Source organism: Diadema antillarum, unplaced genomic scaffold (assembly GCF_040938485.1).
Source record: "Diadema antillarum isolate AM-2024a unplaced genomic scaffold, OU_Dant_1.0 scf00000014, whole genome shotgun sequence".
NCBI lineage: Eukaryota > Metazoa > Echinodermata > Echinoidea > Diadematoida > Diadematidae > Diadema > Diadema antillarum.
This window is the reverse complement of record NW_027270903.1, coordinates 1,637,229-1,655,094: the sequence shown is the minus strand read 5'-3', so window position 1 is coordinate 1,655,094 and position 17,866 is coordinate 1,637,229. Positions and strand designations below refer to the sequence as shown.

The window sequence follows — 17,866 nt, the reverse complement described above, 5'->3', positions numbered from 1 at the left end:
AATAATCTTTGTATTTAGATCAACATGACACAATTGGTAATGCCACGAAGCAGGTAATGGCACCGGATATTATGCAAATCAAACACCTTTAATAAAGCTGTAATGAATCTATTTTTGTCAACCTTTTAGTCGCAGAATTTCCATTTGTTGCCGGATCTACTCGGTAAATGTACAGATGTTTCTATATACGGGTGTGATTCCCAGGAAGCGGTATCCGAATTCAATCAGCATGGTACCACAGTAACACCATGCAGGGAATTTCATCACCACTTACTGTGCAGATTATATACCCCTCCCTTCCGCATGAAATCTATTTCTGTCAATCCTAGGCCGAATTTCATCAGCACCTGATCTATAAGTGTAAATGTTTCCACATACTGTCTTTAAATCCAAGGAAATACTGTCTTAATTCAATCAGTACGGTAACACAGTAATACTATGCAGTGGGACCATGACACAATGTTTATTATGCACACTGACCCCCTCCCATCTGCATCAAATCTATTTTCGTCGACCCTCTCCGCGGCATTTCCTCCGTAGCCGAGACTGGTGAGAGATCAATGCGATATATACCACCCGTGTCATCCGGCCTGGTGGCTGCCAGCAAGGAACTGAAATCAATAAAAGTCAATTAACCGTGTGCTCTCTCCCCCATCTCTTCCTTTCTCTCTCTCTCTCCATCTCCATCCCCACCATCTCGGTATCTCCTCATCGTTTGTGGACTCTGATGCCGTCCTTCTATATCGTGAAATATTCCTGAGCTGAAAAACCACACAAGCAAGAGCAATGTAACAAAAAACAAAACAAAAGAAAAACAAGGGGCAAAGGGGGTCTGGACACTGGCTAATTACAAAATGCCAGGTGGGAGAAATATAATATCCAACATTGGATCAATCTATAATTGAACAAGTGCCAAAGAGTGTGCAGTCACCAGTCTGGCTCTTGACATTCAACCTTATGGCTTTGACAGATTTCATCTAGTTCCTCCTCATTCTTTCTCACTCCGTCCCTCCGCCTCCCTCTATTCATCCATATTCACAGATCTCCATCTATTTCTCTCTCTCTCTCTCTCTCTCTCTCTCTCTCTCTCTCTCTCTCTTTCTCTCTCTCGCTCAGCATCATCATTGACAAAAATCTGGAAGTGTATCAAAACTTCATGAATTGCATACATTTGGAGGTGATGACTCTTACTCTGCACCTAATTGAACTCTTGCGAGTCGGTAGTTGTCAGCTTTTTTTTTTCCAACTCCATTATTTCCTGCAGATGAAGGACAGTATCACTCTATTAAAAAGCAACAGATGGGATCATCACATAGATAAAGGTTTTATGTAAATAACAGATGACCACTCCTGGCAGCATCTGTTCCTCTCCTTTGATTTGTGGTCTTTTCATAACACTGTAAAACAAGAAATTTTCGCGAATTGGAGCTAATGGCCTTTTTCGTAGCGTGAAATTTTTGTGAAATGCCTCTGGCATTCATTGCATGTAGTGCAGATAGGAACTTTCAAAATTTTAATTTTGCAGATCTTGGCTCTCGCAAAATTTGTGAAATTAAAATGCACATGAAAATGTCTGGTTTTCCAGTAGTTTCTCTTGAAGGAAAAAAGAAAGGAGTATTAAGATATTTGTATACAGGCTACAAGAAGCAGGAGAAATTTGACTTGATGAACCACAGTTCTACCATCAGTCACGCACTCTTCAGTATTCATAATATTGTATTTCATATCTTTCATGGGGATGGTATTTAAATCACCTGGTAAGGGGGAGGGGGAGGGATAAGTACCACCTGATACTATATATTGGTATGCAGTTCACCAATAGGTAGCTCTTGTACACTGACCAACCTTCTGCAGTCTCAATGACCTTGCTGTTCTGTTCTGGGTCAAGTTGCATAAAAAGATTCAATCAAACATAAGACAAATAAATCAAACGAAAGTCAGGTGTTAGCCAATCAGAATTGAATATTCTGAGACTTAGCATTGACATTCTGACCTATGCTTGATCTCACAGTTTATGCAACAGGGCCCCTGGTCATATTTTAACTGCAAAATTTATACAGAAAAAGAAGAAGAATGTTTATGAGTGGTATCCCAAGACTATGCCACAGTTCATGAACATTTACTGACATTCTGAGATAAAAAGGTTATTCTCTATGCCCCTGAAGTCCCTTTAGAAAGTATGTTCACTGACGTAAGTCATGCTGACTTCATGCAAACCATTTGATTTGGAATAAAACTGTAATTTCATTACAGGAGATGTTGCCTACACTGTGGAGCAATAGTGCATTCATTGAACATGAATATTGATATGAATTGGGTGTAGCTCATGTGTTATAAAGTAATGTATCCAACTAAAGTATGGCAATAAATATTCCAGGAAACCAAGAGTGATCAACTGTTGGTGGTTGCTATAACAATCACAAAATTCAAACTATCAGGATGCACGGTGCTATGTAATTCTTCGTGCATACATATGGGCCTGAATTCACGAAGGTGGTACAATCTTGTCCATGGTTTAAACCATGGACAAAGACCGAAGTTTTTTATGAGACGAAAGTGTCGCATGGCCTATTTCGTTATGATATCAGTCATTTCGTCGACGAAATAACCATTTTTCGTTGACAAAATAGGCCATGCGACACTTGCCGCCCCATCCAAAACTACGGTCTTTGTCCATGGTTTTAACCATGGACAAGATTGTAGTACTTCCGTGAATTCGGGCCATGTAGTTTCCCTCCACGGTATGCTAAACAGTCCTGAATCTATATAACAGTGTAATGACTAATATGCAACACTTTGTGCTCACCAATTTTTCCCTCAAATGCTGGTCAATTCTGCACGTTGCATTACACAGATATTTTTTCTCATGCTTTTATTTGGGAGTATATAGCGAGTATAATGCAGAGTAAGGTCAATTTCATATTTCAGGCTATGGTCTTAACTACACTCTTTCAATATTTACACTCAGTAATTAATTCACGGGTTGTGTGCGGCCATTTTTGGCAAAACAAGGCTCAGAGCACCGGACTAATTAGCTTGGATGCATCAGCTAACAATTGGCAGCGTGTTTGATGAGCTCATGCTAAATGCCTCGCTAATTAGGGCACCAATTACTTGAGTGAAATGCCAACACTAAAACCTAAATGGACTCATAAGCGACTCCAATCCAAGACAGGCCTAACAGCCACAGCATTGCATAAGCATATAAAAGAACATTCATTAACACTAATGCAGGCTTCAGCAATTCATCAGCCCGCTTGATACAAAGTTCACATTCCACAGAGAACTAGTTATGCCTTAAGCCGAACTTAATATGGTAATTTGCTCTTTAAAGACACCATAATTTCCCAACTCTTGGAAGCCATTATCACTGCACTCCTGCCACATGGAAAGCTTAAAGGCATACATTAGTAAGTGCTATCGATGGGGGAGAGGGAGTTTGAAAGCCCTTTGAGGAAGCAATAACAGAGTTACTTCCATTAGTAGCTATTGGATTAGTACAAATAGCATTGTAGTACATGCACATCTATAATTACTTTTAATCAATCCCTGACATTTACAACTATTTCTTCCTTGTTGAATGTCAAATGTTACTCTCCACTGAGGTCAGAAATGGGAAAAATCATCCAGAATAAATACACGTAGGCGTAATCTCTCAGGTACTGTACATGCCATATATGGCAAGTCTAATTTTTTGCAAATTGAGACTTCCTGAAAATTTTGCAAGTGGTTAGATTCACAATCATGGAGTGTAGTAATGAACGAAGAATTGTATGCGTGAACATCGCATTCATGCCAATAATCTTTGCATGTTATTATATTCATGAATGGCACCCGACTAGCGAAATTCATGAATATAAAAATCTCTAAAAATATATGTGGTAATAGTCATACAGAAGAAGGTCGGTGAGTTAGCTCAGTCGGCAGCATGTCTGCCTCACGATCCAAAACACCCTGGTTCGATTCACGGGTCCCACTGAGCAATGTTGTGTGTAATCATACTGTCCCCTCTAGTAAGAGGCAAAAACACTCTGTCCCTCAGATAGGACATAAAATGGAGGTCCCGTGTGTGAGAGAGTCAAAACTCATGCACATAAAAAGATCCAGCTTCATTTATTTATCACAAAGAGCAGGGTGTTTAACGCGGTGAAGTGGTCCCACCTTACATCCAACTGGACCCCATGGAAGGCCAGCTATTGCAGCTGAATACTAGTATGGGCTCTCTAGCCATCTTCTCAGATGGAAATGATTAAAAAAAAAAATTGACAACCGATGGAACATTAAATTATTTGTTGGTGGGGAAAGGTATGTGTGTAGTGTATGTGTGTGCATGCATTGCATTTGTGTGTGTTGTGTGTGCTGTGTCTGCAGGTGTGTTGTGTGTGCATGGGGGGGGGGGGGGGGGGAGCTGATCTGACACAAAATAGCACACATGGGACTAACCTTGCCAAGCATGGTATCATCAATACTGAGTACTCCGGTGTTCTCTGTGTAAAGCTTGATTTTGACGACAGGTAGTGGATGAATTGTGGTGAAATCCCCCTGGGTGTCCCACCTAGTGAAAAAAAAAAAATAAATGAAACATTGGGTACACAAAAACAAAAACATATAGCGACAGTTTCAAAATCATGTAGGAAAGATAATTAGTAACAGCTCAGTAAATCAGATATCATCATTATGTACTAACCTACATTCTGTTAGTGGATTGAGTTGTGTGACCTCAATGCAGCAAGGCATATCAATAGAGCACACAAATCTGTCTTGAAATAATGAAATTTTACTCAATTAAACTCAAGGTCTGCGTGGCCATAAATATCAACACCTTTTATTCTCCTAGAAAAAGGATGATGATATTGCCACCTACCATTCATATCAGATAACAATTACTCAAGAATCACCTCAAGGGGAAAGTTTTAATAAAAACAGTGTAACTGGAGCAATATTCCTTGGCAAATCTTGAAAAAAAGTATATATGGAACATGATGAAGCAGTAATGACTACAATACAATGTAGTACAGCGACAACTAGGTTGTCCTTTAGAGCAAATAATACATCATGTAAAGAAGTGTATTATCGCTGGAAAGTGACCATCGCACATCAAATACTTAAATACCATATTACATTGAATGTCCACTTTTCAACTGATCCTCATTTGCAAAGATACAAGAAACCAAATCTTTGCATAAATTTCTCATGTAATTGTAATGAATGATTGACATCATTTGACTTCAGGAAAGTTGACAGAATGAAGAATACAATATATAATATGTATTAAATTGTTTCTCTCTCTCTTTTTTTTTTTTTTTAACAAGAGATGTGACATGAGGTATATTTACAAACAAACACACAAAGAGCTCTAACATCACACGTGATAGAGGTATATCAACATGGGATTCTTTGTTTTTGTTTGAAAGGAAGCTTCAGGGCACCTTACAGAAGCCACTGGTGATGGCCTGGTGATATCCGAATTATCATTACTTTCCTAAAATCTGACCCAACATTGCAGCATGTATTTTCACTGATCTGCTACATTTTACATCAATTTGTCATATTCAAGGTAGAAATACATCCATTTGCAGTATTTTTTTTTTTTTCAATAACAGTACAGTACCCAGGGCTGCACACTAACCCACTTTTTCTACTGGTCTAACCTATCCCAGTAGGACCACTAGGTACCAAGTTATTCAATTTTTGTCCTGGTCCATTCCTGAAAAGTTACTGGTCTGACAGTGATTTTTACTGGTCCTGGACCGTCAGACCAGTCCCAGTGTCAATGTTGCAGTACCATATCTCAAACATTTGTTGTTGAAAATGGAAGATCTGTGATGCAGACTTTCCATGGTAGACCAAAGTCTTGACAACACAATAAGAATAAATATTCAAATAAACAACACAATGTCAGAAATATGTGTTGTGAAGCAATCAGACAGCATGAATTGCTTCAAGTGTAAAAGAGATATAAATCTGGAACAGTACTCCTATAAAACCACAAATATATTCACAGCATGAAACTTTTGCAAATCTCCACTGGCATTTCAATACATTGTGTAGACAAACAGTTTTGCGTGCATTTTACTTTTGCAAATCTTGGCTCCTCGTGCAATTTGTGAAAGTTTTATGCATGCGAATATTTCTGGTTTTACAGTATTCCAGTGATATGCAGATCAGTGCTGGCAGACACAGGCAAAAACACTCTCAAAGACGTGAAGATGATGTAATAAAGTATTGTGTGATCTCTCAGAAAGACACAAGAAAGCTATTCTTATGTTTGAAAACAACGTTGTTGTCTTTCATTCTGGCATACTGCTGATGATGTGGATTACACGCCAGAAAAAGAAACTGGTGGAAGACATACATGGATGCATTTGTATGTCATCTACGTATGAGACCTTGTCCTTCCTTCTGAGAACAGAATTTCAGTTCTATGCATTTCTACATCACACATGAGCAATCTTATGGCTCGATTTTTGCTCTTTTAAGCAAATCATACACCCTGAGCTCCTATACGATCACCGTTTGGGGTGCAGAAACTTGCACGGTTAAGAATTTACAGGGAATGCTGAAGGCTATTTTTGATTGAAGAGAAAAGAAATCAATTAATATCAAATTCTGAAATGAAAAGTGCTCACTGCAAAAGATGGATATGCAGAAGACATCAGGGTATTCTAATAGTACAGTATCAACCGATCATGACCACTGATTTCAAACCTTTATGGATGAACATCCCACTGCATTTAGAAGATGAAGGCACTTACAGGTCTATCATGGAAGCTCAAAAAATTATGAAAGGTCTTAGTTGATGAATGTGCATGTACAAATGAGCACGAGCTACAACTCTCAGCATTAAAATGGTGATGTTTCATGTCCTTTTTACCTCTTTATCATGAACCTTGTTGCTTATTCTTCATGAATATTCATAAAGAACATGTGATTAGCCCACATTGGGGTGTTTGTCAGGATTTTTGTTTGTTTGTACAGTGTTTGCTCTACTAAATCACCAAGACATATTGAAAGTAGGTGACAACTATGAAACGAAACCTTATAAACAAATTTAAAGCTAAACATCAATGCTGATGACAACTGAAATTAGCCGTCAGCAGCAGCCAATACAAGAAGGTGCTATCTAGGGTAGTATGAGGCAACAATTCAGGTTGAAAACAAGAAGGAATTTATTTTTTCTTTACCCCAATCAAGATTGATAGGTTATGCCTCCAGTGGCAGCACTCTGTACACCTAAGGGCTCATATCATCTGAGCATTTCTGCACCTCAAAATGAGTAATTCTTGTCTGCCTCTACTGTGCTCACACATTCCCGGCAGGTTCTGCTCTGTTGTTAATTGCATGCTGAGACGCTGCCCTCTCAAAGTTTGTAATATCATTGCTCAAGGTGATATGGAAATCAAAAATTCTCTGCAGAGCTATTTTTTTTTCACCAAGATACATGTCGGCATCACATCATCTGTAGGAAAGTGCCAGTGAAAGCACAGTCAGTGGATGGACAGAAGTAATGGGAAAGGAGAGCACGCGAGTGCCAGGATGCCCCACCCTCCTCATGCCTCCCCCTCCCCCCCCCCCCCCCACCCCATCCCCAATCCTCTTCCCTCTGGAATGATGAAACCAATTAGGAAGTTCAGCTGACGGTGATGTATCACCCAGGCTCTGGCCAGAAGTCGCGCAATGTTTGCATTTTCCATCAACCCCGCACTTGACGCAGGTAAACACTGCCGGGGAAAGTGGGGGGGGGGGGGGGGGGAAGGGGGGTGGTCAAGCCGGATCTACACTCCATGGCTGACTTGAGGTTAAAGATCAAGTCATTCATCAACTAATGTTCATGAGTATTTACATCTCGTCCATCGACTGTTATTTGCTTGGCCATCCACTGGAGCAGTCCAGCAGAATGGAGGTGACAAATCTTAACACTGGATGTTAGAAAATTGCAGCATTGGAAATAGCAAAGTTGCATTTGACAGGAAATTATATGGATGATAGTGCCCTAATGTGTATTGCTGAAATGATGATATTTGTTTTCATGCTTCTAGGAGAAATTACATATCAGCCCATACTTCACAACATGTTGCAGATAATGCTGTTGAAGGTCTCCACAATGAAGAGCTAAACCCAGTTATCATATTTACAAAATGTGAAAATTATCTTAAAACTGAAGAAGTGACAATAAAATATACACCACAGTAGTGGCTTCTGTCTGAAACCTCCTTTTTTTCCCTTCCTTACAATGGGTGAAAAGAGAAATTAATTGGCTGTGCTTCTGATATTAAAAAAAAACACACCGTAAAACTGCTAAGATTTATGAATCAAATTCCATAGAGATTCCAACGAGCAGTCAGGGAGAAACTCGTGTGTTACATCATGCATTTCCGTAGGTGAAAATAATTCTTAAATAAGAGAGACTATTACACGTACATTTTCCAGTCTGGATAATGAGGATACATCTGAGGTTTTTGAGAATCTTCTCTGTCAAACACTTACGTTGGTTTACTGGCTTCAGCCTGGTCCGTCTGTAGCTTCTCCCCTCCTTCCACTTCCATAGTGCAGTAGACAATTCTGTTTGGTGCTAGGAACTTTAGGCCTTGGACCTCCATCACTACCACCTGTTAACAAACAAACGGACAGACAGACACAAAAAACAAACAACATCAGCATATCAATAAACAGTTCTTTATCAACATGCCTTTAGACTGCAAAATATAACTGATTATAGACTGCCATTGCACCATTCAAGCATGTTTTATATCCTGAGCAATTCAAGTTTCAACGCATATTTGAATTTGATGAAATATCATGTAATGACTGAACAGATTTTGACTGACAAGAGTGACTGCATTGCTCTAAAGTCTACTTTATGTACACTGGGTATGCTAATTACTTTCTCACACCACTTTCCATATGGAAGAAATTGCACAGAAAATAATCAAGGATCAAGCTTCTTATTTTTTGCTGCTATTATTACTTTGCTTCATTGGCACCTAGTGAAGAAAAATATGAAGCAAGTACCATCATTGTAACTATAGCAAAACTATAAAAAGAAACTTACATTTCCTAACCATCAGACGGTCATCAATTTGTGATTGTCAAATGAAAAGAAACAACAACAAACAAACAAACAAACAAAAAATCTTCAGGACAATGTGATCGTAACTCCCCAGTCTTTCATATTTCCACTTCCTGCTTGTTGTATTTTCTTTTCTTTTTTTATCGGATACCAATTTACGGGGTGCCTGGATGTTTATGCACGCCATTTTGTCTCTGAAGTACTTTACCTCTAACGTGAATGAGAGCACTACATCTGACTTGGAGAGAGTTGGCTCTGAGTCCTCTGTTACTTCCATCATAGAAACTGCTGTGTTCTGTGCTCTGCATTCAAAACCATTGCAAAAGAGGTAACAGAAAAAAGAGAGAAGAAAAAGAGGTATAGATAGAAAGTGGGAGAGAGATATATAGAAAGTGAAAGAGATATAAGAAGAGAAAGAGGGAGAAAGACAGAGATAAAGAGAGAGAGAGATAGAGGGAAATGGAAAAGGAAAAAGACAGAAAGAGAAAGGAGAAAAAGAGACAGATATAGATAAAAAGATATAGAGAGGAAAATAAATAGAAATATATAGAAAGAAGGAGGTATAGATAGAAAAAAAAGGATACAAAGAGAGGGTGAAAGATGGAGAGGGATAGAAAGAAAGAGAGAAAGAGAGGGAGAGAGGGAGAGAAAGAAGTACAGGGAGGAGAAATATATTTAATCAGACACACAGTGTATAAAATGCCTCTATATCATCATTGAATGTATTGTTCTTGCTCCTCCTCCTTCTATAGTCTGGATACAGTAAGTAATTCCGTACCATGCATTCCAATCCACCTACAATCGGACTTAATGTTTACAGCTCATTGTTTGTTCTGAAAAAAAATTTACGCACTATCTTCCTTTCCTGATATTTAATCAGTGACACAAAATCATTAAAGCCTTTCCAACTTTCTATGCGGTATGTCCCCCCCCCCAAAAAAAAAAAAAAAAAAAATTACAATCAGATTTTTGCATTGATAACTCCCAATATGATTAAACTGTCTGAATGCTATTTCACGGCCTTGAAATATAACATCTTAGCTATATTTTGGAGAAAACCCCATTCCGGTTTACCCGGTTTAGTTTAGTGGTCACAAAGAAATGTGGATTGTTGTAAAGCATGTCATGGGTCTGATTCTTCCAAGTTTAGCACTTGAATGCTATTGGGACTGCATATTTTAATGTGTGAACACAATGGACAGAACTGGCAGGGAAGGGATTCCTGACACTCTACAAAATTCCTCATTTCTCTTTGACCACTGAAGCAAATCGGATGGGGTGTACTGTAAGATGTGGGTAATTAGACCCGTTTACAGTGCGGGGCTGGGCCGAGCCGCGGCCGAGCCCAGCCTCAATTGCGAGGCTGAGCCCCACAATTTTGTCCGTTTACACTGCCGGGCTCGGCCGCGCTTTGAATTCAAACCTTTCAATATTTTGTCGTAGTGGCGCTCTGCTTGTAACAAACGCAATCTGGTATAGTCTGGTTTTCAGACCCTTTGCCAACTGGATTCCGTGGCGACGAAGTCGCTGGTTGGGCAAAGGCCTTTGCTGAAGGAAAAATCCTTTGCAGGACAAAACCACCTTACACTGTACTAGTTTTCGACGTTGAGGGGGTTAATATCCTGAATAACAAAATAGTACGGGCAGAGGGTTTGGAAGCCAGACTAAAATTAGCCGCGCATTTGGCCCAGTTTGCGTTTACACTGAGAAAACGCCGGGCTCGGCCACGGCTGAGCCGCGGCCGAGACCACCTCCAGAGCGTGGCCAAATGCGCGGCCAATTTTGGCCCCACATTTGGCCTTTTGTGCGTTTACATTGAAATGAAGGCGGGCTCGGCGGGCTCGGCGGGCTCGGCGGGCTTGGCCGCGGCCGAGCCTCGCACTGTAAACGGGGTGTAAGTCATAGTTTTTTACCCTGAAATTGTATTTGAATTTATTCACTATTTTTAAAGATATCATTATGGGGGATCCAGAAGTTTGTATTTTTTGGGGGGGTGGGGGGGGGGGGGACATATGGTATAATATTTTCTCCTCACTGTCTTCCAGTCTTTCCACTCATCGTACAATTCTTCTTCGCCCCCCTCTCTCTCTTCTCCAGGTTACTCTCTCTCTTTCTCTCTCTCTCTCTTGTAATATGTTGTCTTCTATATGGAATGTGACGAATATTTGCATTGATATCAAAAGCACTGAGCAAAGACAATTCCAGTCTTTAATTCATTACATATTTGTTCAGAGCAAATACAGCCTGACTATGCAGCACATAATAGATATTGGAAATGACAAATGCTTCTACAGACTACATGTGAACTTGTATTCGATAAGTCTGTATTGCTATACAAGTATGCCAAATAATCATGTGGAGATGGGTAGTTTAATCATGTGATTTGTTTCATCTTTTGTTATTACACATACTTCCAATGCATCTTGCACTGTATCAAAATATCTACTTTTTCTGTATCAAAATACCTATAGTTTATCAGTACACTTTTGAGTTGTATCAAAATCATCACACAAATTACAATGTAGATTCACCTGTGAAATCATATAACAAATGTGAATTGATCTGATTTGAAATGAAATGAAATGAATTGAATAAGATTTAATTGCAAATAATCACATTAAACTGACTTGTCTTTCAACTGATCTGCTCTCTAACAGAACATAAAATTATATGCACTAATACAGCCCTGTACTTATTCTTCAAAACCCTCTGTACTGTTTTCCTGAAGCCTTGTAATTTGATCTACTATGATTTGAACCCCAGTATCACTTTGGACTCAGTATGAGCCCATGTCACCAGCAATCTAACATTATCATCCCATCAGGAACATCTCAGCATTAGAGCAACATGGACACCTTGTCTCCCTATTATGGCCACGCCCACCCCTGCATCCCCCTTCCCTCCACCCCCCCCCCCTACCCCATTCACCACACACACTTCTACAACCACAAACCACAGGGGCAGGAGTGCATGAACTCTATCCAGCATAATGCCACTCTTCTGCTCTCCTTCCATATAAGCCTGCTTCTCCAATTGGCCATGTGGGAACTACAGAGGGAAACGCATCAAAGCTCCCATGCCTGGTGACATCTGTGATTGTAATATATACTCCCTAAAATGTGGATTTATATGGAGCTACAACAAATTTTGATAAGTTATGCCAGTACACCAGGATGGCTTTGTTTAAATGTAAGATGGCAATCGTTGTATTTCAGCAGCACAAGGGGGACATACTGAGAGGGATGGCGAGAAGGAGAAGAATAGGATTTACCTGATTTTCCAAATCATTCTCTTATTTATGTTGACAACTTTCATAGATGACAGGTTCATTTAGTTCTTAAAGGGATGGTATAGTTTTGGTTGAAATGGGGGCTTCAGGTTTTCAATTTTCCAGTGGGATAATGAGAAACATCTTATGAAATATGAAAGAGCATATGATCCTAAGAGGAATCAAAAGTTTATTTGATGAAAATTGGTTTTGAAATGGCTGAGATATCCAAGCAATGACAATACAAGGTGGGACCCACCTTTTATTAGGATAACTTTGTTTGACTTTGTTTTTGGATATCTCAGCCATTTCAAAACTGATTTTCCTCAAACAAAATTTGAATTCCTATTAGAATGGCAAGCTCTTTAACTTTTCATCAAGTTGTTTCTAAGTATCTCGCAAAAAGCTGAAGCTCAATCATCATCTCAACCGATGGTATACTTTCCCTTTAAACAGATTCTCAGAGAGACAAAAAAAAAATCCACAAATGCATTATACCAGAGAATTCATCATTGTCTTCATATCTTATGTAGACAGGATTTCATTCTCATTCTGATATACTCCTCGTTCATATTTTTTTCCTTTGAACAGATATTGAAACATTGCAGCCAACAGTTTCATACGTATATGATATATGGGCGAATGTGGTCTTAAAATAAAAGAATCATGTTCTTTCCCACAAATGAAAGAAAACTTTCTTTAGTCCAACAAAAAAATAAGAATTTTCACATAAAAAAGTAAGACCCAACAAGATATCTGAAAGTCATTCCTTGCCCAAAAACAGGGAATATTTCTTCAAAATAAAGATCATGCCCATTGGCACTATTCAGAAAGAGCAATATATGTGAACAAAACATTCATCTGCATCACAGCAATGGATGCAGTCATGAGGTAACCAGCTTAACTTCAGTTTTAACTTTCAGTTTTCAGTTATTACTCCCTTCGCTTACTTGGCTTTTGCTTTCCACATAGGAACATCACATGACCTCATATGATGGAAAGCAAATCCCACAGAGTTGAAGCCTCCTCTTGGACATAGTGGCACAATGCAGTTGTCTGACTCCAAAATGTTTCACCTCATAAAGAATCACTCACGACCGACATCTGCAAGGTTACAGAAATCGCTTGCAGAAATTATTCCTTTTCCGTATCATCTTCTGCTTAAAAGATCCCTATAAACCCTCCCCCATCCCCCCCCCAAAAAAAAATAGAAGAAAATAAATCCACTGGTAGTTAATCCTCAATCTGCTAATATCCTGACAAATCCAGCAACTTCGGAAACATTGTCATCTTAGTGAAACTCTCTTTTCTTCTACTCATTCCCAAGCTCAGTCTAATATGTCCCTGCCCACTCCTTCCTTGATACACAGTACAGTACGGTACCTGTATTGTACCTTAAGAAATATTGTGGATCAGTCTTAACAAACTTACACACACATGAACCACAAATGTATGCATAAAAACTAACACTGTTTATACAAAAACAATGAAATTAATTCATTTGTGAAGAATATAACAATGTCAAACAAAAAGAGTCAAGCAACCATAAAAACCTCTTCATCAGCTTTCTCTGTTTTGTTTTACAAATGCTAAATTCCCAGCTTCAGAGATTTTATTGATTTCCCCCTTGTTTCCAACATTTGCTCTCTGCCATATATCAAAATGCAGTCTTGATAGACATCATACAGCACAATATTTCAAGTCAGACATGGAAACAAAGTTTGGCTACAATTGATAGTAGCCACTCAAATATCATGCATTCCGTGACCTCACAATCACTTTCATGACACAAGAGAAAACATGTCTGAGCAAAACAAAAACAAAAACAAAAAAAAAGACTGTCAACCTCAGAATGAATTCAATACCTGAACTCAGCCTTCATTCACACCCCCGCTTTTCAACCCACGTATCTCATCATTTGACTGCTCCCTTGGCTCTGTTGTTTACCCTGCTGGTTTGTTTTTTGCTTGCTATTTACAAAGAGCCCAGAGCATCACTGTGACATAAGTTACATCAACAGTAAGCAACAGGTAAGTTTAAAGAGCCATTCGACAAAAATTATTGCCAAACATAATGGCATGCAGTGAAATTCAAAGAACTGGTGTGTTACTTCTGCCTATTAAAACTCAGATAGCATTTGACACCGACAATGTCATGAACCTTTAATATGGGCTTGTATTACCACAGTGTCCACCCATTGCTGATTGACGGTAGGGTAACAGTCGTGACATAACCGACACTCCCCGTCAACTAACCTAGCACGCAGAGACACTAGTGTTAGCCATGTCTTGTGAGACACTCTATTCATATAACAGCCCGCTCATGCATTATACAGCAGTCATCTTCTGGTCTGATATGACTGGCCCTAGAGGTAAAGACGAAGGGCCCTGCCGATACACCACATCTCGGCACTGCATATTATGCGGCATGCCAATTTTTGCCGCCGATTATCTTTCCTCCCATTTCGGCCTTTCTCCGGCACGCTATTTGCAAGTCGTTGTAATGTTTGCATGCATAATTTGTCCGCCCATTGGTGCCAATTGATGTCCTGCTGTGCTTGCAAATACACCTCAGCAGTGAGACGAGTTGATAGCTTTCAGAGGTTAATATGCTTTCCACGCCTCGCTTGTTTTCACTCTGCCTGCAGTCACGTTTTCTTGTCTGTTGCCATATCAGCACAACATTTCGGCAGCTGGGGGTGACCTTTTACATTCTTGGCCTTGCCGAGTATTTCAGCTCCTAGTTTAAAGCATGAACATTTATTTACATTCACATAACAGTGTCTTCTGTTTTTCGTGAATATGAAAGACAATTTTACTTGCTGAAATAGATTATCACACAATTGTGACCAAGTTCTTTCTTTTTTCATATCAAAAGTTTAATAGCAAAGTCACATTTTTAACCCAAACGTAGCTCAACTATAGATTGCCAAGCTTGTTATGACACCTTTCCTTTGAAAGTATTTTTCTTGTGAAGTGGTTGTGTATGCTCTGGAGACAATAAGTGGAAAAATATCTCTGCCGGTTAGTGCATTTTTTTTTTAACAAGCCTGTGTTTCCTTACGAAGATAGCATAAAGTCCATGCAGGGGCAATCAAACTACCAAAGTGTATTCCCCACAAAGTGTTACCATGTGATCATGAAGCCCACTGGCATGAAATGGTTATTAGTACAACTCAAGCTGGTCTGAACCTTGCCATATCATATAGCATCAACAATGGCTGTTCTGTCACAGCATGAAGGCTACTACTTGATATGGTACTCTCGTAACATACCATGGTAGGTAAATTGTATACCGGTATTATATATTCAGTCAGCCCTCTCGAGACTGTACACAACCTACCATGGCAATTACCATTAGCAACTAAATGAACTACTGCTTGTTTTACAAGGTATCAAACTATCATGCATGTTACGTTCTGTTGGTAGTTATGGCCACAAGAATCCGTCATTTGGAGCTAAATACTGGACAACAAGGATAGCATGAGTCCATGCCCTTTACCTTAGAAATTGAGCTGCAGAGTGATGCACAGATATTTAGGAGCACATGAAGTGTAATGCTAACATACTTGCTAATAACAATGACATCATACTACAGTACAAAGCACTTGCACATGTGCTTCCAATGCAAACAAAGTCTCCAGGAACTTTGCTTAATTCCATTATTATGAGACTTCAAAAGGCAAACAGTGAAGTTTGTTTGCATTAAAAAAAGAGAAAAAGTGTGTGTCTTATCTGTTAATATTTTCTACGATACAGATTTGAGATTGTGAATTTATGATTCAACTTGAGCTTAAATGCAGAACGCATTGCGTGATGACTTGTGTTTGTGGCGATCGTTGCCCGGGGTAAAGGCATGGCTACTGTAAACAAGTGTCATATTTCTGTGTGCGGGGAACATGGCACTGGCCTTTTCTTTCTCTGTTATCATCATTTTCCTCGCGGCACAATCGCGAAACTGGCTGCTCTGTAATTCTAAGTGACACTTATCTCGCAATGGCTTGACGATGCAGAGGCGAGGAATATTAGCCGCCCACTGCAGATTTATCAGCGTGAGAGAAAGGAGAAAAACTCTGCAACTGTTTCACCAAAGGAAGGATATATTACACACACACACACACACACACACACACACATGCAAATGATAATAAAAAAAAGTCTTTTGCAGTACAAAATAGCAAATTGTAAAGTTTGAAGTTGAGGCATGGCAAAGGAAGTCAGGTTTCCTCATAACTTATATAAAGATATGCTTTTTATACCACAACATGACAAAAGAATAGTCTATTAAATATCAAAATATATGTACAAGGTATACTTCAGTGGGTTTTATTTGTGGGCTTTTTTTAAGTGATGTACAACTTTTCTGATCAACTGGCATCAGGTCAACTCCCCTTCAGAACCTTTCTACTTTCTTTTCTCGTAATTTATATATAAATGCACCTATTTCGAACAATTTTGGGGAAATTTAAAGGGGAAGTTAAAAAAAACAAAACATCTGGGTAATGCAGACAGACCGCTGAATTACTCTGAGAAAATATCACAGAAGTCTGACAATCTGTCTAGAAGTTATACGTGTCGAATGTCTTGGCCAATTTCATGCACCAACCAGTCCAAATTGGAACTCTTCAACAACTTGTAAAGTCACAGCAGCAGAGGTATATTCAGAAATGCAAAAACTATTCCACAAATATTTACCGCTAATGAAGAAGCACAACTTTTGACCTGTTACTATCAAGATATGTCAGTGCAAACATCACACTTTATGCCTAGAGACCTTGATGCCTTGATGACCTACAAATATGAAATTGCGTTAAAGTCTCTCTGTGTTTCCATTTAGTACTGTAAAACGAGAAACATTCACAGTATGAAACTTTTGCAAAATAAAGCTGATCTTCTTTTTTGATGCATTAAACTCTTGCAAATTGCCACTGGCATTCAATGCACGATGTAGAAAAACAAAAAAAAACCTTTCACATGCATTTTACTTTCACAAATCTTGGCTCCTCTCAAAATTTGTACAAGTTTCAAGTACCGTAAAATATCTGTTTTTTTACATGATATGGTTCACTATTTTATCTTGTCTTATTTCTAATGAGAGATGGAAGAAATGACTCCTCTGCTCTGAATGTTGAAATTTAAAGCATTTTATTTTCTTCCCATATTTTCCTAAAGATACACTATGTATTCACTGGCACTCAACAGAGCACAGTACATGTTTTCCTGAAAATGTATATATTTGCACAAATAGCTGTTTTAAAGAGAGATTGTATGGATTCAAAATCTAACTAGAAATGTCGCTACAGCGACTGGTTATACCCCCACCAAACAACATTTCATAAGCTTTGGTCAAAACAACATTTCATAAGCTTTGGTCAAAAAACTGAGGAAGTAGTTAAATCCGCAAGATCTTTCCTTGATCTTCTGCCATTAATATGCCGTTACCATGGCAACGTACTTTCGGGTACTGTCGAAAAATACGTCTTGCACATCTACAACCAAAGGCACACATCTGTACCAAGTTTCATGGAA

The 17,866-nt window shown here is 39.0% G+C and overlaps 1 protein-coding gene across 1 annotated transcript in view; it reads right to left on the bottom strand.

Moving 5' to 3' along the window:
• LOC139723298 (calcium-dependent secretion activator 1-like) overlaps positions 1-17,866 on the bottom strand; it is a 97,895-nt gene that overhangs the window by 41,753 nt on the left and 38,276 nt on the right. The window contains exons 4-6 of the mRNA XM_071634561.1: positions 9,279-9,372; positions 8,488-8,609; positions 4,444-4,555 (exon numbers count right to left, since the gene is read on the bottom strand). Coding sequence (XP_071490662.1) covers positions 4,444-4,555; positions 8,488-8,609; positions 9,279-9,372 — 328 coding nt within the window. The remainder of the gene's footprint in view (positions 1-4,443; positions 4,556-8,487; positions 8,610-9,278; positions 9,373-17,866) is intronic.